Genomic DNA, 26502 nt, shown 5'->3' with positions numbered 1-26502 from the left:
CATCACTTACTAAAATTATCAGAAATGCTTCAAGGGGTAGAAATCATACTGTACTATAATTACATAAGACAAAAGGGAAAATGAGGTCAAGGGTACTCTGTACTATCTTTGTAATAGCCTGTGAATTTATACTTATTATTTTTTTAGGTTAAGGGTAAAAAAGAATAATACCCCCTAAATCTTGGCATTTCCCAACATACTGTTTTTGACTATCTTCTCCTAGGCCATGTGCATGCTGAAAATGTCCAAATCAACTATCTCCAACCCCCAATCTCTGAACTCCAGACACAGTGAATAACTACAGGTCATCACTACCCAGAAGCCTGCTTAGACTCTTAGGATGACGACTGAACCAACTCATTGTCTTCCTAAAACTGGTTCCTCCCCCTGCATTTCCAAACTCAAGTGACTTGAACCACCATCTACTTAGTGATAAGTGGTATCTCAACCACATCCTGGGTTTTTCTTCCTACTCAATCAACATCTAAATAATCATTCATTTTCTCTAAGATGTCTTAATATTTCAGGTCTTTTCCCTTCTTTCTATGGCTTTTACTTCAGATCTGTATCATCTCTTCAATGGTTAACAGAAAGTCTGCCAACTACTTTCCTTGACCTTAGTTTTACTCCATCCCAAACAATGCCCCCAAAGGCACCCTGATTACCTTTCCAAAAATAAATAAAAAATAAATAAATAATAAATAAAATAAAATAAAATAAAATAAAATAAAATAAAATAAAATAAAAATAACAATAACACTCCTTGTTCTGAACTTCAGGAGATTTTCTTTTGGTATTCCTGACCAGGTCCCTATACCCAAGCTATGGTCCAGCTATACCAAACAATGGAGTATGTAAACATCTGGAGGAAGATGACAGCTCTAACGTGTGTATTTATGACTGTTCTCTGTCAAAAACTGGTGAAAGAATTACAAAGATAGCATAAGAAAAGATAAAAGCTGAAAAGACAAGTGGTAACTGACTTTAGCAAACTCGGAAAATCAAGTAAAACCAAAGCTTGAAGCCAGCAGTAAAATAACTGCAAGAAGCAACCCGATTTATGTTACAGAAACTCCCAAAGAATCAAAAATTGGTAGCACCATGTACTCGGGGAAGGCGGAAGTTAAAGGTCAGGTATTAAAACTAAGAGGGCCTCTAGTAAGTGTTCATAAAGCAGCTTGATGGCAAGATCTCATGCAAGTCCACAAGCAAACTGCTGGCCCTATAAGATCCTCTGGTAAAGTAAAAGCAAATGCTCTCAAGACAGAGACACTAGGTAGTCAAAGCAGAGATACCATATAAAAACAGAGAACTGAAACAGAGGCGGAAAACTGAAAGATCTTTTATTGAGGAAAGACCTCAAAAACATGGATCATTCCTTACAAAACAACCCAGGTAGATTACATCCTTAAGGAAAAATTTACAGTAAGTTTCCCATTCATTTTCAACCCTCTCAATCAGTTTTAGTGCCTTAAATTTAGATAGACAAAATGCTGATGGTTCTTGAAGTTGGGTGATGGTTACCTAAGGGCTAATTATATTGTTCTTCCCTTTTCTGTATACGCTTCAAATTTTTCATAGGCTAAAAAATAATAATAGTAACAAAAGCAAGGATCAATAGATAATCTTTTTAGTCAGAGACTATTAGTCTGGGTTCCCAGAACTTATGAAATGAAAACAGAAACATGTAAGTACACTAATATCTCCCTGTTAGGATTTAAAAGCCCAAAGATGGCAGTGTTTTCTACGAAATGAAGCTTAACAATACCCATAGTATGATCTTCTCAAATGACTGAAAAACACATTTTTAAGCTAGTCTCAACTTTAACATTGAACTTTGCATGCTTTCTCCAAGAAGGGTAAATGACGACTTGGCTGGAACCCTACCCCCCGATCTAAAGGAAACGGCCCTAAATACTCCAAACATTCCCCTACAAGTTACTCTGGGTTCCTAAGACTTTCCTGACAGGACACTGCCTAAGGAGACCAGAGATGCTGTTTTCCTTTTTCATACCTCCCTCATAAAACTCTCAAACTGAGTCTAAAAACACATTCGGCAGAGATATAATACAAAAGATGTGGGAACACTATAGTTCTGTTACTTATGAAACCAATCTTAGGGTAGTCAGTAACCTTTTCTTAGCCTTTGTATCCTCATCTGTAAAAGGGACATTACCTTCACAGAAGATTATAAGAATTAAATGGTAGATAGTAAGAGATGCTACACGAGACAGTTATTAAAAGAGAAAGTGCTTTAAAAAAAATTTTGTGGGACACCTGGGTGGCTCAGTGGTTGAACGTCTGCATTTGGCTCAGGGCATGGTCCCAGAGTTCCAGGATCAAGTCCCGCACTGGGCTTCCTGCAGGGAGCCTGCTTCTACCTCTACCTATGACTCTGCCTCTCTCTCTGTGTCTCTCATGAATAAATAAAAATCTTTAAAAAAAATTTTTTATATCATTATTCAACTATCTGAAACTGCCTTGAGTAGGAATTTGTAACTGTAAAATTCATCCACAAATATTTACAGAAAGAAAAAAATTTACATTTCAAAAAAAAAGTGTTAGGGTGCCTGAGAAAGGTTTTTTATAAACTAATATTAAAATGTTTTCTCCCTAATTTTTAACTTGTTATTAGAAAATTGCAGAATAATAACTACTAATTTAGAGATATCCCTATAGGAAAATCTATCATATTTTGGAGCAAAGCCAATAAAAATCAGCTAAGCATACCTGGATCCAGACATTCTCAGACTTGGCATTAAGCTCTTCCCTATCTTCTCACTATCAGAATATAATTCACTAGAGCAGTTCAAATGATAACTACACAGTCCTCTTCACTCTGAAATTTTAGATTTGTCTCTACCTGATGCCTAACCCAAATACTTCAAAGTCAAGATGCCTAAAATCATAGTCAATGCTTCCCTCAAAAGTAAGTCTTCTGTTCCCTACCTTTCCAAGTGATGAAAGGGAAATTTTTTTTATTAAATCACACACAAAAAAAGAGTGAAAATGGAGAGTAAATTTATTCAGAAAAGCCCTGAATACCAAGGAAAGTGAATGGAAAGTACAATGGACTACACAAATCATGAGTTTATCAGCATGGGAGACCACTACATCTAATGAAAGAAAACATCTTTAAAAAGTGGAGAGTATTTTCCAGATGTCAAAGAAATGACCAAAGTTAACAAAAAAGAAGCAGTTTTGGGGATCCCTGGGTGTCTCAGCTAGGTTTAGTGTCTGCCTTTGACCCAGGGTGTGATCCTGGAGTCCCGGGATTGAGTCCTGCCATCTGGCTCCCTGTGTGGAGCCTGCTTCTCCCTCTGCCTGTGTCTCTGCCCCTCTATCTCTCTCTCTCTCTCCCTATCTGTCATGAATAAATAAATAAAATCTTTAAAAAAAAAAAAAGAAGTTTTTAAAATTGTTTAGAACACACACAAAAAAGACATAAAGTGAGAGACCTTTCACTACATTAAAATAAATCACATGAGAACAATAAAAACACTTTAGAAAGAAAAAAGAAAAGGCCAAAAACTCTGGTATCTTAAGTACAGAGAACTGGTGATTGTCAGAGGCAAGGTGAGTAAGAGGATCAGTGAAATATGAAAAAGGGATTACAAGGTACAGACTTCCACTTATAAAATAAATAGGTCCCAGAGATTAGAAGTACAGCATAGGGAATATAGTCAACAATACTGTAGTAATAGTTTTTGGTGACAAATGGTAAACTTATTGTGGTGAGCTCTGAGTAATGTACAGGATTGTCAAATCACTATGTTGTACACCTGGAAACTAACATTGTGTGTTAATCAGACTTCAATTAAAAAATGTATAAGTATTAAATTAAGAAACTGGAAAGTAACTTACCTGAACAAGATGAATAAGTGTTGTCAGGATAGCACATCTCAACATATTGTGCTCTTCACTTTGCTTCCAAAGAAGAGGCAAATATTGTACCAGACATCCTACATATGGTCGAATCTATCACAACAGAAGCAGGGGAAGCAAAAGAATTGTATTAGGAAAGAAGGCAATCTCCTTCAAGGAACACTCACACACCACTATTAAGTCCCAGGCAGGAAATATTGAATATCTACTAGATGAAATGTATTATGCATGTATCTTTTTTATGCATATTATCTTTTTAAAGATAAATCAGATATTACAGAGAGACATAAAGCCCTACAGTAAATATTTTAAAGAATTTTAAATAAATACCAAATTTACTACATGAAATAAAATATAGGAAAGCAACATAATATAGCCAATTATCTAGAACTTAACAGAAAATGCTGCTATATCCTGGTTCTTTTTTTAATAAAAACAGCTTACCTAACAAGAAATTACACTGTTTTAAAAAGTCAGCATTTAATCATACATTCAACAATTATCTGATGGCATCTTCCAGAATCAAGCCCTGAGAACAAGGTACCAGAAAGAATACAAAGATAGACATACAAACCCTTACAATGAGAAAACATAAGTATAATGATAAAGTATAATGATAAATGGACATGAGGTATAGTGCAAACATCGAACAAAATCCTTTTTAAGAGATACAACTGTTGGGCAGCCTGGGTGGCTCAGCGGTTTGGCGCCTGCCTTCGGCCCAGGGTGTGATCCTGGAGACCCGGGATCGAGTCTCACATCGGGCTCCCTGGGTGGAGCCTGCTTCTCCCTCTGCCTGTGTCTCTGCCTCTCTCTCTCTCTCTCTCTCTCTCTCTCTGTTTCTCTCTCATGAATATATAAAGAAAACCTTTAAAAAAAAAAAAAGAGATACAACTGTTGAGATCATATGGATTAGGCTAACCAGTTTTAAAAATACGTGACATAGCTGTGCTATGATGGAGAGTTTCTTAAAAAATAAAACGGATCTACACTGAAGCTAGACAGTGTTCCAACGTCTCAGTTTTTGGTTACTGTATTTGGAATTGCGCTGACAAGAGTAAGTTTCATGATAAACAGAAATACTAGACTTTCATGACTTCAGTAATGTCTATTTCAATCCCATGGATTAAAATTTAAAAACCAGAAAAAGTGAGTTTCCCTTTTTTGCTTATAAAACATCATGGGCAGCCCGGGTGGCTCAGCGGTTTAGTGCCTGCCTTCAGCCCAGGGCGTGATCTTGTAGACCCAGGATCGAGTCCCACGTCGGGCTCCCTGCATGGAGCCTGCTTCTCCCTCTGCCTGTGTCTCTGCCTCTCTCTCTCTCTGTGTGTGACTATTATAAATAAATAAAAATTAAAAAAAAAAAAAAAAAAAAAAGATCACTCCAATTGGGATCCCTGGGTGACGCAGCAGCTTAGCGCCTGCCTTTGGCCCAGGGTGCGATCCTGGAGACCCGGGATCGAATCCCACGTCGGGCGCCCGGTGCATGGGGCCTGCTTCTCCCTCTGCCTATGTCTCTGCCTCTCTCTCTCTCTCTCCCTGTGTGACTATCATAAATAAATAAAAATTAAAAAAAAAAAGATCACTCCAATTAGTTTATAAAAGCAGACCAATTCGTATGAAAAAAAAAAAAACCCACAGGTTTCAAAGGACCTAACTCATTCATACTTAACTATAAGTGGTATATAACAGCATATTCTACTAGCATAAAAAATAAACCAATTTTGGTTTTGATATACAAGTAGGAACACTCTCTAAGGAAAGGCACAAAGGGAGCATATGCTATTTATTATAGATAAGGTATGTATGTATTAAAAGCAAAGAACCCAGGTACATTTGAAAGTCATGAAATAGCTACAACCCAAATCTAGATGTACATTGGAATTTATGATGTTCTAAATTAAAATAAATGCTTCAAAAACAGAATTTCTTTTTTTTTTTTAAATATTTTATTTATGTATTCATAGAGACACAGAGAGAGAGAGAGGCAAAGACACAGGCAGAGGGAGAAGCAGGCTCCATGCAGAGAGCCCGACGTGGGACTCGATCCAGGGTCTCCAGGATCACACCCTGGGCTGCAGGCGGCGCTAAACCGCTGCGCCACCGGGGCTGCCCCAAAAACAGAATTTCAATAATCACCCAGTTACTGTTGCAAAAGACATCCCCCAAAAACGGGGGCACAGGCAGCAGATTAGCAGATGACAGAAGAGCCAAACACATTCCCTTAGGCTAAAAGGGAAGAGGTTAAAAAATACATCATTGCAACAACTGAGGAAATCTGATATGGACTTGATATTAGATAACAGTACTACATTAAAAAAACAACAACAACAACAGTACCACGTTAATATTAAGTTCCCTGAATCTAATCATGGTTATGGTTAAGAAGAGGAGAGGTCTAATATTTTGGAGTAAAGTGCCATGATACTCAAAACTAAAATTCAAATGGTTTAACAATAACAATCATTTCTATATGCACACAAATTTTAAAAACAGCAATATAGTATGTTAATAACTGAGAAAACAAGGTGAAAGATACATGGGTGTTGATTTACTGCAACTTTTCTGTACATCTGAGTATTTCACTGAAAAGATATGTAAAAAAAAAATACTGCCCATACACAATCCTGAAAATGATTACAGTGCACAGGTTTTTTCAGTAGGCCAATAGTAATTATTTGCTCAACATCTAAAAAAAAAAAAAAAACACATGGAATTATGAATGTTTTCTAGACATCAGGCTAAGTAATAGCAACCTTATAAAAGAAACTAAACTATCAGAAAGTATACTACACGCACTCATCTTTTGGCCTCTCTATTCAAAAAGAAAAAAGAATGCAGGGTGGATACTATGAGAAGCACAGTCTTAGGAGTTAGTTCATCACAAAGAGGGAGGGAGGCATCTACTTTCCTTTGTAACACGTTACTGTAAATATGAAAATCAAGTAGGTGAAAGCCTAACAAGTGTTTTAACAAGGGCTCCATCCACAGGAGGATTTTAAGAAGTAAATATTCAATGACACCTTATCATTTTGACCTAATTTATTTATTTATTTAAGACTTTATTTAGTCATGAGAGACAGAGAGAGAGACAGAGAGGCAGAAACATAGGCAGAAGAAGAAGCAGGCTCCATGCAAGAAGCCCGACATGGGACTCCAGGATCACGCCCTGGGCCAAAGGCTGGCACTAAACCACTGAGCCACCCAGGGATCCCCTGACCTAATTTAGACAGAATATTTAATATTTCACACAGGCCCTTTAATTTTGTCCTTTGTAAAAAAAAAAAATTTTTTTCCTTTTCTTCAGAAATGCGTAAGTTTAGAGATTGTCTGCCTGAGACCCAAGCCCAATGATTGCTTATTTTTTCTATGTATTTTTGGGATCGCTGCAATGGAATAATTAATTGTAAGTTTTTGACTACTTTTTCAAAAAGCAGAGAAAATATAACCTTTAAATAATTATAATTTACAGTATGAAGATGATGGCTTCTTCGAAACTTAACAATTAAACCCTATGTGTCATCTCACTGATATAAGATGGGTCAACCTATTTACAACCTAATGAACAAAAATCAAATTTAGCATATGAAGCATAGGTGAAAGATATATAAATCATGGGGCTGTTCAAAGGTTAACATAGGAAAGTTCAAGAATCAGACTACTGAAAATATTTTTCATAACCATTTCCTACCTGACTTCTGAAAACACAAACTACTACTGGACAATTATTTACTGATTATTTACTGATGTCTCATTATTTACTGATGACAGAGTCACCTAAGTTGCTTAGGCTATTGGTGTTCTGAAAGGTGCATATGGATAATAGCACAAAAGTACTTCTACACTTATTAAGCATGAGGAATTTCAACCTAGGATAAAAAGATTTAGAGATTTAGGAAGATGTAGGTAAGAAAATTCATTTCCATAAAAAGAAATCTTTAATATTCTCATTTGCCAAATGATATCTAAATAAGATTATAAAAAGTGGCCAAACTTTGTTTCTATAATTAATTTTTTTAAAAAGATTCCATTCATATATTCATGAGAAACAGAGAGAGAGACAGGCAGAGGGAGAAGCAGGCTCCATGCAGGCGCCAAATCACTGAGCCACCCAGGGATCCCCCTCTATAATCAATTTTTAAACAAACAACTGATTGCATCTGTATAATGATCTAAAGAATAATGCGCATTTGTAATAACTTCATAGTTAAGAAGTCTTGTGAGTTAGGTGATAATAAAGAATTATCTTTATTATTTTATATACAAGGACACAGTTAAAGACCAATGAAACTAAAGAGCAGAGACAGGCACTTGAAATTAGTTTAAAGGAATTTCAACTATCTCTGTGATCAAAATCTCTCAAAATTCTTTATAAGCCGATATCAAAATGAAATGCTATAAGGTAATAAGAATCCCAAGTGCTAAGAAAATTGTAAGCTAGTATTATTTTTGGACACTTAGACCCATATCTGCTCCAAGTAACTGACAGAGACTCAAAACTGGAGCAGCTGAAAAAGGAAACAGTCGACAAAACCAAAAGACAACCTACAGAATGGGACAAGATTTTTGCAAATATTTTATCAGATAAATGGTTAAATATCCATACTGTACAAAGAACTTACCAAACTCAACACCCAAAGAACAAATAATCCAGTCAAGAAATGGGCAGAAGACATCAATAGATAGTTCTCCAAAGACATATAAATGGCCAAAAGACACATGAAAAAATGCAACAGGGAACTACCAATCAAAACTACATGAAATATCACCTCACACTAGTCAGAATGGCTAAAATAAACAAGGAAACAAAAAGTGTTGGCGAGGATGTGGAGAAAGGGGAACCCTCTTAGCTGCTAGTAGGAATACAAGCTGGTATAGACACTCTGGAAAACACTATGGAAGTTCCTCAAAAAGTCAAAAATACAGTTACCCTACAACCCAGGGACTGTACTACTAGGTATTTACTCAAAGATACAAATATAGTCTGCACCCCAATATTTATAACAGCAATGTCCACAATACCCAACTATGGAAAAAACCCAGATGTCCATCCACAGATGAATGGATAAAGAAGATGCAGTATATGTATCTATAATGGAATACTACTCAGCCATCAAAAAGAATGAAATCTTGCCATTTACAATGACATGGATTCAACTAGGGGATATGCTAAGTGAAATAAGACAATCAGACAAAAACAATTATCATTTGATTTCACTCATTATGTGGAACTTAAGAAACAAAACAGAGGATCATAGGGGAAGGGAGGAAAAATAAAACAATACAAAATGAGAAAGGGAGACAAACCATAAGAGACTCTTAATCATAGGAAACAAACTGAGGGTCTCAATGGAGGGGAGAGGGTAGGGGGATGGGGTAACTGGGTGATGGGCATTAAGGAGGGCACGGGATGTAATGAGCACTGGGATGTAATGAGCACAGGATGTAAGAGGCAACTGATGAATCAATGAACTCTACCTCTGAAACCAATAATATATGTTAACTGAATTTTAAAAAACTGCTGCTGAGGTTGCATGTTGACTGTAAATACCAGTAATACTACTAAGATGTATGTACTTTAAGAAATTCCTTAAAAATCTCAAACTGAGATAATAAATTCCAACCCTCACCCAAAGGTTTTTGTCAGGATTACGTAAGAAATATATGCAAATTACTTAGCACAGATGTTTTTAACTTGTCATTATTTAGAAATTATAGCAATTCTCATCAGTTGCCAGCTCAAGGTATCAGAATTCACTATATGACCCAGGAATAAACTCCAAATCTGTGTAGATGAACTCAGTTGTCTTTCCCTAATATCTCACAGATTTACTGCACTACTTTTCAAGCAAGGATGAAGTGGTAAACTAGGATATGAGAAATTACTAGGATAATTATAGGATAGTTTCTTGGATTACCAAGTTTTCACACAAATAGGAGAGACAGAGAAGCTGAATAATTTAAATAATAATGTAACTGCTGAAGACCTTACATGTCATTTTTATATTAAACTAAACATGTACATAATGTAGACCAAACTGCAAAACACATTTAATTTTGAAGGTAAAAATAATCACCCTCTGAGAATATTTGCATTTGCTGACACATGTGTGGCTATGTCCTCAAACACCTTGAATTTTAAGAAGTATTATTAAATATAAATTGGATCTACTAAGAGATAAAATTCTGCTTTAATACTTCTACATTACTGATCCTATTTTTTAAAATTAAAATTTTAATTTTCTCAAGTCATTTTTTTAAAACTCAAGTACACATGTCATTATAACTGAAATCGGAACCATATAGTTTATAAGGATTTTAATGCGTGTTTTAACATTTAAACAATGTACATAAAGCAAAAATATACTCTACATATGCATTCTACATATACTCTACGCTTACTTCTCTGACATTTAATGTTTTACAACAAATTTACCTGTATGTTGACTCTTTCAATCACACAAGAAAGCACATGCAAAACATGCATCTTTGTGTCACATTCTGTAACTTGCTGCAGTAGTTGAAAAAGTAGTGTGAACATGGTTTCCAAATACTGCAGGTAAACAGGGAAAAAAAGAGGGTCAGAATAGAAACTAGTATCTTCACAAATAGGAATAAGAAATAAAATTAAGTCATAATGTCAAAGCAACAAATAAAAGATGAGCAAACAAAATCTCAGCATTACTTATGTAATTTCAAATTGTTCAAGTTGTCAATATTTAGAATAGTGATTCTTTTTTATTACTGCTCAATGGATCCATTTTAAAACTTAATTCATCCACAAACTGAATAATGTTTTCAGAAGACTGTATCTAAACTCTGTGTTTACATTTCATACCACTAACTAAACTGCTAACAGTGTCTTTCTTATCTTTGGCCTTCCATACATTCCCGTTGTCAATCACAGAATGTTTTGTTTTGCAAAGTCCCTTGCAAAAGGAGTATCAATAACTATACTCGAATACCAATTCTCTATGTGGCCCTTACCATATGCTGCACAGGGATATCAATTTCTGTACACATGTATTTATTATTCAAAGGATGATGGTTATTATTAAGAAATAAATATCCTATGCCTGGCTATTAACTCCTATATTACAAAATTATAATAGGAATTAACAAATCACAGGATGCTAGATATTTACATAAAACAAACATGTGATCTTTCAGATATTTAGTTCACTTTTAAGATTTCTAAAACATACTTATTTCATCCAAAAATACCTACATAATAAAAACCCTGCTTTACTAATGAAAAACCTCCATATATGACCTACACAAGAAATACAGATAGACATTTTATTATCATATAGCTTCCTTCTTTCCCAGTCTTCTTTTTTTTTTTTTAAAGTGAGAGAGAGGAGAGGCAGATGGAGAGAGAATCGTAAGCTGACTCCACGCTCAGGGCAGAGCCCAATACCGGGCTCAATCTCAGCACTCTGAGATCACAATCGGAATGAAAACCAAGAGCTGGAGGCTAAATCAACTGAGCCACCAGGTCCCCCTGCCCAATCTTAAGAATCAATACTACCCACATGCCTGAGATCGAGCTCCACATTGGGCTCCCTGAGTGAGGAGTCAGCTTAAGATTCTCTCTCCTTCTTTTTCTTCCCCTCAACTCCTAAAATAAATAAATCTTAAAAAAGAAGAAATACTACCACCATTAAATTAAGTCAAACACCATGTTACTGCTGGGGGTTAGGTGAAGAATAAAAAGATGAGGAAGACTTCCTGTTCTGCTATTCAAGTAACTTATAATCCAATGCTGGATAAAGACATAAAGATGAAAACAAGTAGATGGAGGATAACCTGAGGATTAAAAGTAACAGACACAGATAAAATCAAAGTAGATGCTTTATAATTGTGAAAAAAGAAAAGTGTGTCAACTCCAAGACAGTTAAGATAGCTAAACAAAAATAAGCAGAACAAAAATAAATCAAAATTACTTGAAAAACAATTACTTCTAAAATAATCCAATATACTTTTAAATTTGGCTCTAATCAATAACAGATAAATATAATTTCAGTTATAAAATGACATTTAATATCCAAGGACATAAGCAGAAATTATTATCAATCTTAAAAATAAATATTCTTACCGGTAGAAACTGATCTGTTCTAAATTCAAAATCATCAACAGGTAGAGTAGTTAAGGAATACTGAGAATGTATGAAATATATTGGAACAAAATATATCTAAAACTCAAATATAATAAACCATTCAAAAACTATATTTTAAACTAACAAATTTTATCAAAAAATTATTTAAATGTGTTGCTAAAATTCTTCACAATGAAGTATTACTTTTCAAAGACTTTATTTATTTGAGAGAGAGAAAGAGAGAGCAGGAGCAGGGGGAAAGGGAGAGGGAGACAGACTACCCGTGGAGCAGGGAGCCCAGTCTGAGGCTTGATTCCAGGACCTCAGGACCATGACCTGAGCCAAAGGCAGATGCTTAAACAACTGGGCCACCTAGGTGCCCCTGAAGTTTTTGATTTTGTTTTTGTTTTTTTTTCAAGATTTTATTTTTAAGTAATCTCCACACCCAACATGGGGCTCAAACTCAGAACCCCAAGATCAAGGATTGAATGCTCCACCACATGAGTCAGCCAGGTGCCCCAACTCAAAGAAGTATTTTTAAATTCCTTAAAGGATATTTAACTTCAGGGTTGTAGCTGTTTCAATACGGACCTTAAAAAAAAAAAAAAAAAAAAAAGTATGTTATTAGTTTTTAACAATTCTAGAGCTATTAAATATCATGAATATCAACTGGCAAAAGAATTTAAATCACTCTACTCTTTTCATTAAGATTTAAGTCACAGAGCAAGTTAACATCTAGAAATAAAAGAATATTCCTCTTACTGTGCAACAAGAGTTGAAAAGAAAAAGTAAGGTAGTGTCCATTCCCACCCTTCTCAGTTTCCCATAATTTATTTCAGGCGCCTTTAATCCAGGGGGTGCCTCTAGGAAAAAAATAATTTGCCGTAAGTGTGCTGAGAGTGGGGGACTCAGAGAACAGTACAAGGGGGTTGCTACAGGGCAAGAGAAGGGTGAGACCGCAGAGGACAAACAACAGGCAAATGGGGTAGGGCTGGTGAGACTGGAAGATGTACAGTGAAGAGTGAAGGAAGAGGCGGGGGGAGGAGGAAGAGGAAGAGGAGGAGGAGCAAGGGTGAGGAAGAACATACGTTCCCATCTGCAACCTCTATTACAGGAAATCCTTGAACTATCCCAACAGATTCTGAGATTTTCTAAATCTCAAAGTTCACAAATACACAAAGATTTGTACAAATTCCTGACCTTCCCTGAACTTATTTTCTTCATGTATCAGCAAGTTCCCTCAGCAAATCACATCACGACAGCCTCACCTCCCCAGTACTCTCTGTCAACTGTTACCTGTGATTTGGTCAGCCAATCTGGCACAGGCTACCACACCCAGAGTTCCAGGAAAAGTGACATGAACTCAAGCCATGACTAAATTCTATATTCTACTCTATAAAACAATGTATTTGAAACATTTCTTTCCTAGCTGAGAGCCATAACTTTCTTAGCTGCCACACTTCCTGTACCTGTAACAGCAACTGGCTTTTTCTCTGCAGCCATTTTTCACAAAGAAATGTTTTAATCATTTTACAGGAGCTTCTGAAGTCCCAAGAGGCTGATCAGGCACGTTCACGAAATGTTAAGTACTCTACTGCCAAAATCACAGATCTAAGAGCCTACAGGACAGGTGTTTTCTCACCTGCCTTTTCTTTTTATTCATTGTCTCTAAAGAAAATGTGAACATTTTCAAACTTTTAAATAATGTAACAAATTTGCTGATTGTCTAATACATGCAAAGTACCATGGCAAGTGGTCTACCACAAAATGACCTAATGAAAACAGGGTCTACTCGTATGATTAAAAATATTCAATAAGGAACTACTATCTTCCATGCAATATGCTGGATGCTACAGAAAAAAAGCTTTAAGAGAGATTTAGTTTTTGTCCTCGGAGAACTTATACTCTTGAAGGGTACTGGCCACCCAGGTATTAAATAATTATCAATACAAATGTCAAACTTGAAAATCTTAGGAACAGGATAATCCCCTTGAAGACATGGACTGGCTGGTCATCTTTAAATTGTCATCATTTAGAACAGTGTGAGGCATACAGTTGGCACTATGTAAATAATTAAATTCACAGACAACAGGACATAAAACCCCCCAAAAGAAAAAGGACAAACTGCCAGCATAATAACCTTTAATTCTCTTGATTTTTTTTTTCCACTGAATGACCACATAAGCACCTAACTCATACCCCTGACATCTACACAAATAAGTACAGGAATCAAAAGAATCATTGGAATAAAAACTGGCTCTTTTCCTACCTACCCGAGAAGTCAGGGTAGTATTATAGAAGAGATGGAATGAATTGAGATGACTGGCCTGTACTCTAGTTTAACTCCATAACTAGGAAGCCAAATCAGGAGGGAAAACAAAAAATCCCCCAAAGTTTAAGAAAACAGAGGCACATTTAAAATATAACAAAAATACTCTGTGTCTCTCATGAATAAACAAAATCTTTAAAAACAAAAACAAAATAAAATATGACAAAAATAAGTACAAAATTAGCCATTCCTGAACTATAAAAGAAACAGGAAGTCCTTACCACAGAGAGACAGTATGAATTTCACAGTGATTCATAATAAGGAAAAGTCAAAACTCACATTTATGGAATGAAGAGACAGATAATATGAGAGAAAATTGGTAAAAGTGAGTCTAATAATTCCTAGGATGCTAATTGTTCAATAAATACTTGCTAGTAAATGCAAGAAAAGAAAACAAAGTGCTCTAAATATGACTTTTCAAAGAATAAATCCCTCTGAAGGAGAATGAAATCCTAAATGTCCAGAAGTGGGTCAACACTGTGAACTCAGCCTACAAGTTTATCCTAAGTCCCGCTGAAATCTCAGAAAACCTGACACTTAACAGGCTAATTCCTTTACAGGGACAAAGAAGTACCATCAAAGTATAAGAAACATTGGAAGGATCCAAGAAAGCTTGAGAGCAATAGAGAAATGAAGGAGAAGACAGTAGAATCTCCAGGCACCCTTAAAATACGGACGCCCAATCCCAGTTGCACCTCGCACTGTACACTCAGGGTTTGCTGAGTTCTGTACATGCCACTCAAAGTCCATTCTTAATGCCATTAACTGGCTTTCCATCTCGAAAATTGGTTATTTCTAGAGTGGTAGTTAACCTGCCCATACAAATCACAATTTCTTTGCTTGAGAGACAACACCCCCACACCCTACTTCCAAACTATAAATCTGGCTGCACCACAATTCACCTTTCATATAGCCTTTTACAAGGGTGAAAGAGTATACCAATGCTAATTTTTAGTAGCTTACTGCTTATGGTATTGAAGTCTGCATAAATAACTGAAGTCAAAAGTGAAACTTGAAAAAAAAAATTGTAATTTCTAAAATTTAAAGACGTAACTGGCTCAAAAACTTTAAAAACCAAAAAATTCCAAGATATTAATCAAACATTCTGGTTAGTGACCATCTAGGGTAGTACAGAAGAAGGTTCTCCTCATCTAAAATTTAGTCATTCTTGCTTACACTATAATAATAGCATAGTGTAACACTGTTGTCTTTATTAAAAAATTATAAAAATGGAACCATACTTCCTATCATAGGCAAAAATAAATTCCATGTAAAGAATCAAGGATAAAGAAATGGATTAAACAATGAACAAAAAGAATGAACCAGAAATCCGATTCCACTAAAATTAAAAACCTTTACTCAACAAAAACATAATGGAACAAGAGTGTTCATCATTTGTCATAATGAACAAAGACCGAGACTCAACTGCATTTGGAAGGCTTTATTTCTTAAGTATTTGAAATATGCATGGAAAATTATTACAATAGATACTGGGAGGCGCACACATAGGTGCTTGTTATGATAGTCACTGAATTTTTTCCCTTTGTTATAATTCTTAAGTTTTAAAAAGTTAAAAGCCTCTTTTAAATATGAATCAAAAATAAGCACGGAAGTAAAAAATTTCAAAGTAGCAATTATCTTAAATCCTACCAAATTTTCCCAACATTCATTACAAAAAGTTTCCAAATATTGCAATAACTATAAATGCTTATTCATTACGCCTACATCAAGTTTTAGTTTATAAAATCTGGCTATCTCTAACATGTCAAATTGTTAACAAGGAAAAGTTAAATATTTCACCTAAAGCAAAAAACAGTCACTCAATTTGCATTATATTTCCCCAGATCAAATGATAATGTCAAACTATCATGCAACTTTCAGAAATGGAGATGTACTCCACCCAGTGGCCTCTGGTATTATAAGATTTATGGAGTCCTAGTATAGGAATGGAGAAGGTGCTTTCTCTAGTTGCTGCATTATTTATACTCTGTCATAGCCAGTCTTTTTTTTTTTTTAGATTATTTATTTATTTATTCACGAGAGGCACAGGGGACGGGGTGGGGAGAGTGGGTAGAGACACAGGAAGAGGGAAAAGCAGGTTCCATGCAGGGAGCCCGATGCGAGACTCGATCCCAAGACTTGAGGATCACGCCCTGGGCCAAAAGCAGGTGTCAATGCTGAGCCACCCAGGTGTCCCTGTCACAGCCAGTCTTATAATAACATACCCATAAGATCTGGAAACCACACAGACAACCGTAAGATCTGGAAACCACATAGACAACCACACAGGATTAAATCTATCCCAAGCAAGAGAATATGGATTCTGAAAGCCAGCGAATATTCAGATCCATCAGTACCTATCTATCCACAACACATGCACATTTGCAAACAACATGTGTACCCTGTGTATATGTCTATATGTGCGTCCCTGTATGTGTATGTATTATGTATTATATACCTTCCCACATCAGCCAGCATTTCTCACAAGTTGAAATTAAAGTTGTATATCTTATATACACCAAAAGGCCAAAGTGTGTAACATTAACTTGGGATCTTACTAAACAGTTTTAAGAAGTAGTAACAAAATAATGGTGGCAGGATAAAACAACTGTAGAAGATGTAAAAATGAGAGGAAATCACCAGAAGATGTACGGGAAAAGGGCAAGAGCTGAACCTAAGCAGCATCTTCTCTAAGTGTATGCCCTGGATACTACTCTATCTGTCATCTTGGATAGTCACAATGCAGATGTACATTTTAAAGTTTCTGGTCAATCCTAAAATAAAGAGGACCACTGGAATATTTAGCCCATGAAACTCTTTTGCTCCAGTAATACTTGTTTGTATGTGATTAATGTTCCTTTTTTAAAGTGCAGAACTAAACAGCTCATTGTTCTCTTTATTCCTCTGAAAAGATTCATTAAAAATGAGTATAAGACCCCAAAACAGAAGTTTTTCCCAAAGAAAGCTTAGCTGAAATTTCATCATTTTGTAACACTTCCATAAAACATTTAATGCCTTCTTTCTGATACCTCTGACAGAAGAGCAAATAGTGTTTCCAAATGAGAAAACAAAAATTTAAGTCTTATAAATACTTCACAGTTATTACAAAAGTAAACTCGGTCCAATAATCAGTAATCTCAGCAACAACTAGGTTTTATTAACAAACTTCTAAGAATTTAAACGTGGTAAAATAAAAGGGGATTCCCTTGCAACTTCCCTTGATTAAAATACGTAATAATTACAGCATGATACTTAGAGTAAATTTTCAATTATTTACACAAAGTACATAATGCTTAAATAAAAATCCAAAGATCAGTTCTATTTGCCTTTGGAATATATTGAGCTTTGTTACTAGGTTTACCTTTCTAATTATGTTTTCCTTCACTGAACATTAAAAGTAGTTTATGTGGTACACATGTGAAAATGAGAAAAGTATGGCCCAAGCCTTTGCTGAAAAACAGGGTTACCGGATGGGTTCAAAAATTTTTTTAAAGGAGTATACTGAGAAATGATTGAATAAGATCTTAGCCTAATTCGGGGGGTGACAAAATCACTTAATTTCACCTAAAATAATTTGAAACTCAGAAAAAGATAACCAAACTTAATCTTTTCAAGACTATGCTGGAGTCAGATCTAAGCCCAAGACAATCTATAATAAGTCATAAATATGTTCACTCAAGCATAAAATAAAGGACCACTTGGGGGGAAAAAAACTATTCTACACAATGTGGAACTTCTTAAAAACACACACAAAAAAACACAACTTTTTAAGTAACTGATCTAAATATTAGAGCAGAAAACTTACTGCTTTTAAGGTAATAAGGCACCAAAGAAGCTATTATCAAGTTTTCAGAAACAAAACAAAAATATTATATCAACACTGTAAATAAAGAAAAAGTCAGAAAGGAAACAATTCCAAAGGCTAGAAAAACACACATACACACACAAAAAAACCTACAAAAATGAGAGACAAAGAATCAACAGTAAAGATGAAAGTGATTATGACATAAATGTGAGAATGATAAAAATCTTAATTTTCTGAATTAAGAAAAAAATTTTTAAAAATTTTTAAAAAAAGAAAAAAATAAGCTAAAAAGGATCTTAACACACTTTCTTTATTCTTACTAAAAAATTATAAATTTTAGAAAAGTAAAGGTTAATTTTTTTCATTGAATATTGATGAGAAGGGCAAATAATCAAAGGACTTTCTTCCCTCAAACTGCTCACAAGGAAAAATTCTAACAGTGAAAGGTCACCAAAATTCTAAACACATCAAAACCATTTCTGAACTTGAAATTTAAGATAGGTTAAACTTAGAGAAAAAAAAAAGTCTTAAAACATTTAAGGAGCATACCACTAAGTCTTGATCTTGAAGCAAGTTACAAATTGCCTCATATAACATGGGTCTTAAGTCAGACTTGAATTTCACAGAAATCCACTGACCAATGAGCCAAATCACTCTGCGTCGCAAAGGCTTATACCTGGATAGGGAAAAATCATGAAATTTAAATGGTAAATATTTTACTAAGATTATTTCACTTAGTATACTTTTTTCATTTAAATTTTAAATATGGTAAAGAAGCAATCAATTTCTTTTATAAAAGTGTAAAAGCTACTTGTAAACATACCACAGTATAAATACTAACAAAGTTCTGATCTATAAAAACTGAAAATCCGTAGACAGATATATTGTAAATATAATTATTTTATATTTAAAAACTGTAACATCAATATGTACATAAAAATCAAGTCCATTTCTGTTTCCTCAAATGACCAAAAATATTTAATCTGAAAAGGCTTAAGTAGCTAATGTCCCAAACCCTAAAGCTAGAGATGCTTCAAAAAAGTAATAATAAAAGGAAGTCCTGTATTCAATTTTCCAATTCCAATTCTGTTAATCTTACAGATTATTTTCCAGAACACTGTGAGAGATTTCAACATTTACATAAAATATTCACATAAACCTCCGCTGATTTTAGGTAAATTAATTTTTTTAAAAGTGCCCTATTACAGAATGTGACTCGTATTATCAAAAATAATGATTTACATTTTAAAAGCTGTAAAACATCTACAGTAACATATTTACATAGTTCTTTCTTTCTTATGACCACCTTTGCTAAAGGCAATGAAGTTTCTTTAGGCAAGGAGAAAAACCACAAAGCTATAACAACTATGTATAAGAATTCCACCCACAAAGTCTCTTCTTGATACTATACAAAATTTAGTAGTGAGATAGTAACTGTTTCTGGGTATGAATGGAATAAGCTAATAAACATACCCCACTTTTTTAGAGAATCAGATATCTTGATAAGATAATCAAGCACACAGATATACTTATCAAAGATGCAAAAAATGTGTTTAAGTACTTCTGCCCTCAAAAGGTTTATCCCACCTAAAAGAATTAAAGAACATAAAGTTATCTAATAGGATTTCAGAAAAGGAACAGAGAAGAGTGCGTAGAAAGAAATGGGATTTGAACAACCTTTAAGATAAACAGTGTTTGGGGCTGAAAACTGAAAAAAATGCCATTTGAAAGAATAGTGACTATTTAAACAAAGTCACAGAGGTAGAAGTAAACACTTGTGTGCAGAGTAGTGGAGGACCCAAAGAACCATCTTGATTCTGAATCAAGATCTCTGAGATCGCTACATTCAACATTGTATTCCAGATAAAGAGAATGAAGCTCAGAAAGGTCAAATTTTAAGTTCACTTAGACCACAGTCACTTCTGAGCAGAGTTAAAATTAGGGGACAGTTTGTTCCTCAAAAACGTGCTCCCTGCACCAGCAGCATCATTATCCTGGAAGCATTATGGGATCATACAATATGACCCAGATCTGAATACATAACCTAAATTAGTAGGTGTAAGATACAAGATCACCAAGAGATTACTATGCACATTAAACTTTGAGAAATGCTGGACTAGATCAGCTCTGTTCAGAAGAAACATAATGCAAGCCAAATATGCAATTTTAAATGTTAGTACCCACATTAAAATAAGGTAAAAGCAGGTGAAATTGTAATATTTTTATTTACCTTAATATATGCAACATATTATCATACACTTTACACTCTTCAGTCTTTCGGTTTAAATTTGAGTTAATTAAAATTAAAGTCATTTCCTCAGTTGCATTAGGTACAATTCAAGCACTCAATAGCTATATATAGCAGCTACTGTACTGGACAACAGAGATCAAGAATAAATAGCCTCCGAGGTTTAAGGATAATCAAACCACACATGTGTGTTCCTACCAAAGGCACATGTGTCTTCCTAATGGAGGTTTTCTCTACATCAGAGGCTCACTAGCTTCCTTTGGGCAGAGTTACAGGCCATCTTATCCACCACAGACTTTATAGGACACAACTGAAAATATATGCTGACTGAATAGATAAAAAGCTACTTAATGGTCAAAAATATTTTTTTTAGTTTCTTTTTATTTCAAGTTTTTCTTTAGAGTCTACTTAGTTAACATATAGTATAATATTGATTTTAAGTGGGTCAAAATAAACTTCTTAAAGAAGATCTGATTTATTTATTCATGAGAGACACAGAGAGAGAGAGGCAGAGATACAGGCAGAGGGAGAAGCAAAAGGGGAGCCCGATGCGGGACTCAATACCAGGACCCTGAGATCACGACCCTAACCCAAAGGCAGATGCTCAACCACGGAGCCACCCAGGCGTCCCCAAAATAAATTACTTTTAAAGTACCTCCAACTCTATAATTCTATGGCTCTCAAGATTTATGAAATGAGCCATATATAGATGCTTTCCATTTATTCATTAATGTAGTCCAAAAAATGCTAGTCCAGTAATGACTACATGCTAGGCATTCTGATTGGCACCACAATTACAGAAACAAATCAACAGAAACACACAATTCAAAACAAGAACAAAGTCTCTTGGAATTTTTAAGTCTCTAATTCTAAACCAAGAAAAAAAATTATAAAAACTATGAAAGACCTTCTCCCTTCCATTTTAGCCATTCAGTACCTAAAATTAGTCATGTACTTAAATATATCTGAAACATAATAATTGGGAAAAGTGCCACTAAACATCAGAGAGTTCTGTACTATTGAATAGGGCAAACCAATCCAAGTCTAAAGTGTGCCCAAAGGCCTTCTGTCATGTTGTCTCTCCATCCTTATCTACCCTCTCCCACTTTCAGTATGCCACGTGTTATTCCAAAGCAATTAGTTGGTCATCATTCATGACACCATTTACGTCAGACTACTAGTGTAAGAAGCAGTATACATTTTTTCCTAGAATTTAGAAAAAAAATTTTCTAGAATTCAGGGGAAAAAAAATTTCTAGAATTCAGAGAACTCCATCTTTCCTTACCTTCATATAAAATTTCCTCCTGCAAATTATCTTATCTACATCAAATACTTTATACATATTACAATTTACTATTGAAGTAAAAAAAACATTATTTTTCAACTCAAGTCTTATTCTACACTTGATTATTATCAAAGTCATACCATAACTTTGTAAAAATTTTAAGAAATTTTAATGCCTTTTCTTCATCACAAAATTAATAACGTAAAGTAAGTGTATTATTAACACAAAGTTTTATACTTGCCTATTGTGAATGACTTGTAATTCTGGAAGAAGTTGGTTTTTAAACCATTGATCAAAATCAACACTGTCAAACAGCTCATAAGCCGCTAATCCAACAGCATTATACACTACAAAGAAGATTTGGGAAAAAAAAATTTTTAATTTCAAATGCTGGGCCAAATGTTAGGTGTCTTACTTAAGAACTAATCTTAAAAACAAAACAAAACAAAAAAACCAATTCTGAGGGACTACTTTAAAACACGAAATATGCAAATAAAAAAGGGAAATTTACAATGTTAATCAGAGAAATTATTTAGACAGACATTTTAGAGTCATTATTTGAGTTACTTTATATTGTTTTTCCTAAATACTCCTTAGTGCTTTCAAACAGAAAACTATAATCATTTACAAGTCAAAATTATAAAATCAACATCAAAATTATAAAATCAAATAAATTATTAATAAAGTCAAATTATGAAAAGTATAAAATAACACCTGCTTCTAAATTGACACAATATTTTATGATCTGGTCCCTATCTACCTCTCCAGTCTCATCTCTTACCACAGCCCATGAACTCTATGTTCCAATTAAATCAAAATATTCCCAGTTCAAAACTTAACTGTGCTTGCTCTACCTCCCTTCAAATTTTTGTAAATACTCCTCCCTCTGCCTGGAACCCTCTTCTCACACTGACCCTCCCCTTGTTAAGTCCCATTTTTTTTCTTTTTTAATTTTTTTTTTTTTTTTTTTTTTATGATAGTCACACACAGAGAGAGAAAGAGGCAGAGACACAGGAAGAGGGAGAAGCAGGCTCTATGCACCGGGAGCCCGACGTGGGATTCGATCCTGGGTCTCCAGGATCGCGCCCTGGGCCAAAGGCAGGCGCCAAACCGCTGCGACACCCAGGGATCCCTGTTAAGTCCCATTGATCCTGGTGTTCTCATATTATACTTCTTTCAGAGCCTTCCCTAGGCACGCCAAAACCACCTGTGGTTTTCCAATGGACTACCTGCCACCTATTTTACCATTAATCAGCTTGTACTATGCTATAATCCATGGTCTGCTTACTTGGTTATCTCCCCCACCAGACAGTTCCTATATTTTAGGTACTCCTGTATCCCAATCTCTCCACATAACACCTGCCACAAAACAGACATAGCAAACAAAAACAGACATAGCGAACATTTATTACTGAAGAAATAATATTTCTAAATGTTTAGTATAACATACCAGCATCTTTGATTAATAGTGCATTCATATCTTCCACATTAGTGGGTCCTGAAAACATAAGTTTCAGCAAAGGTAAATAAAACTAGTTTTTAAAAGACATCTTATTTCAACTTGATTTACTAGTTTCTCATTTCTGTTTAGTGTATTAAATTACATGACATTAAATATATAAATGGATATAAAGGGAAAGCCTAGCTTTTGTTATCATCACCATCAGAAAACACAAGTACAAGACATAAGGCCATACTACAATTTTAAAAATCATTGTAACATGTTTGAAAATTTTCATGTCAAGCAACATCTAGAAAAATATATGCCACAAAGTGCTAACCAGCATATAATACCTTATTATACCCTGATTATAAAAGAGAACTCTTAAGAGAAAGAATCAAAAGATGAATCCCACAAAAGAAAAACAAACCAACAAAAAAGAACAAGCATAGGCCATTCACACAGGAAGCTCTAAAGATAAAAAATAAACCAGGTCATGACAGTACATTAAAGGATGGCAACAAAAGAAAAAGTCCAGACAGAAAGTGAGAGCCATCATGTTAGGTGGAAACTTCTGAATAAAAACTTGGCTGTCTCACACCACTGTCCAGAAAGAAGAGTATCATGGTTAAGTCATGAAAAACACAGTTTCCATAGTAAGTCTATTTCTTTCGAATAGAAAGATTATTCTAGCAAGCTCATCAAAACACTTTTCTATTGTTAAATATGAATTCTGAAGCTCACTAGTCCAATAAACTGGAATAAGTACAGCTCTAATTAGCCAACTGCTCCACAACAGGAAAAAAAAACTGAATTCTGAAACCACTAAAAACCTTACCACCACACAACTTCTCAGAGAGTAATCTAAATAGCTTATCCATTTTCCTACAGTGGTTTAAAAAAAATAATAAATGGACAGGAGAAAATGGAAATGATGCTCTAAACTGAAAAGAAAAAGTATCTGAAGTAGTACAAATATTATCCACTTTAAGAATCAGTAATCCTGCATTAAAAAATTAGTAAATAACTACACCCTAGAAATAAACACATATGAAAATACAACACTCAAATTATCTTCACAAATGAACACAGCAGAACCTGCCATTTTTTCCCCTTGGTTCCTAACTTAAGCAAGAACACTCTATTAGGTTTTTCAGAGAACAGAAACCTGAAAAGTGACCCGCCCTCTCACTACCACAAACAAGATGAGGCATTTCCTTCCCTACAGAAGCTTCTCTTACTGTTACTTTCTTGTATTATCACCTACTCAATCCCTGATCCCTTAACAATGTTATTCCTGACCCAACATTTCAAATAATCTATTGTCTCAGAAGATTCCACTGCCTTCTGCTTCTTCCATCACTGGCCACTTCTAATAATAACTCTCCAGGATTCACTCCCATATTGTTCCTCACACTTCTGCAACAGTTTCTTGCCTGGCTTTTCTGAAGGATCTTCGCCTTTCCATATGCCTGAAGGTGAAAATCTTGGGTTCTGTCCTTGAATGCTTTTCCTCTCCCAAGGCTCCTTATATACACTTCAATATCACCAACCACTACTAATCACAGTCTTCCTGTCAGTAAGACTAAAGTTCAAGATCATGTCTGATCACTTTCCCTTGCCGAGCACTATCAGTTGCTAAGTCAATCAACTAACAGTTTCTGAGTATACCAGGCACTGAGAATGTGTGAACAAAACAGATTGATCCCTGCTTCCCTTCCTGGAATTTACAAAATAGCAGGAAAGTCAGAAACAATCAACTGCAGTTAATAATAACTACTTGTGCACAAACTGTAATCAACGATCACGTGCCAAAAATCTTTTGTCCTCATTCTTTCTTAAATCCATTACCTTCTTTCCATTTCCACTGCCACCATTCTAAGCCCAACATTTGTCATTTTGACCTTTTCTTCTACTACTTTCCACAGCATGCTCCAGGTAGACTACTTCCCCATGCAATATACTTAACTGTCTACTATTTTTGCCCATGCCGCTAATATGTTTACACAAGCAAAATCCAACTATCATGTTCAAAGCCTACCTCTGTCAGTTTCAACTCTTGTTCTTTACCCTAAAAGCCATCCCTTTAGAAAAGAACACATTCAGGTCTTTCTCAGATTTCCATCTATTATATGGTCTAGGAAATAATGCATTGCATGTAGGCACTCAAATTATTTTAAGTGAACACCAATTAATAAAGTATCATAAAATATACTTCACCTTGAAGTGTCTGCATCATTTCTAGAAGTACAGGAGTAAGAGTCTGATTATATTCATGGAATATATCTATAAATAGTACTTCAGTGCAAGGCTGGAGAGGAAAAAAAAAACAAATTTCTAATGAAAACAATGGTATATTGTACTGATCAATTCTACAATGAAACAAAGAATACTCATTCTTAAAATCCTTAAACTCCAAAAACATTTCCAATTCTTAATGTTTTTACATAAAGTAGATTACAACTGTTGTAAATATATTAGGAAAGAAAGTCAAACTACAATTTGATTCTTAACACCTGTTATTTTACTATTTCAATCATTCGGCATTATGTATTCACAAAGTAAAACTCCAGAGAGAAGATAACTTACATTTTTAATTAAGAATTCTTTTAAAAAAGCAATCTGAAATCACATTCATTTGCAGAATTAGTACTATAAATGACTGTCCAGAAACAAAGATGTTAAAAATTATATATTTTCTTAGCAATGACACAATAAGTAACAACTGCAACTCAGGACACAAACAGTAACAGACATCAATGTTAACTATATGAAAAGAATGTTCATTTTGGTTCTGAAAAGTACTGAATCACCATGTTTCATAATACAAAGGGCTTACGAATTTTGAAGGTACTATGCTTTATGTTTTAAAAGAAATTTTATATACATGCTGAAATATGTACAGATAAAAGGATAAATCACCTCAAATACTTGCTTCAAAATAATCCAAGTTGGGGTTGGGATGTACTTATATGAAATAAGACTAGCCTTGAGTTGGTAACTGATTAAGTGGGTTTTAGATACACAACATCTCATGATAATTATTTTACTTTTTTAGTATGTTTGAAATTTTCCATAAAAGAATGTTTTTAAAAATTTAAAGTTAGCTTTTAAAAAAAATTTCAAGCACTAATCATTTCTCTAATAATCTCTCTGGTTTTCTATGCAAACTTACATAACTAAAAACATTAACATATATTTTAGAAACATAATAACAAATTGTGTAAATTATGTAAACACAACTTTTCAAACAAAAAGGATAGTTCAAAGGGACGCCTAGGTGGCTCAACGGTTGAGCATCTGCATTCGGCTCAGGGCGTGATCCTGGGATCCGGGATCGGGTCCCACATCAGGATCCTTGCAGGGAGCCTGCTTCTCCCTCAGCCTGTGTCTCTGCCTCTCTCTCTGTGT

The 26502-nt window shown here is 34.7% G+C and overlaps 1 protein-coding gene across 3 annotated transcripts in view; it reads right to left on the bottom strand.

Annotated features, from left to right (window-relative positions):
• IPO11 (importin 11) overlaps positions 1–26502 on the bottom strand; it is a 200795-nt gene that overhangs the window by 109843 nt on the left and 64450 nt on the right. For all 3 annotated transcript variants that reach the window (XR_003136545.3, XM_025446994.3, XM_025446993.3), the window contains exons 13-20: positions 25312–25402; positions 23101–23148; positions 21892–21997; positions 18667–18793; positions 12541–12574; positions 11984–12024; positions 10322–10438; positions 3865–3978 (exon numbers count right to left, since the gene is read on the bottom strand). Coding sequence is in view for 2 of the 3 variants with exons in the window: in XM_025446994.3 (XP_025302779.1) it covers positions 3865–3978; positions 10322–10438; positions 11984–12024; positions 12541–12574; positions 18667–18793; positions 21892–21997; positions 23101–23148; positions 25312–25402 (678 nt within the window). In the remaining variant the exon portion in view is untranslated. The remainder of the gene's footprint in view (positions 1–3864; positions 3979–10321; positions 10439–11983; positions 12025–12540; positions 12575–18666; positions 18794–21891; positions 21998–23100; positions 23149–25311; positions 25403–26502) is intronic.

The sequence above is a fragment of the Canis lupus genome, chromosome 2 (assembly GCF_003254725.2).
Source record: "Canis lupus dingo isolate Sandy chromosome 2, ASM325472v2, whole genome shotgun sequence".
Taxonomy (NCBI): domain Eukaryota; kingdom Metazoa; phylum Chordata; class Mammalia; order Carnivora; family Canidae; genus Canis; species Canis lupus.
The sequence above is the reverse complement of the archived record's forward strand: the minus strand, read 5'-3'. Positions and strand labels throughout refer to the sequence as shown.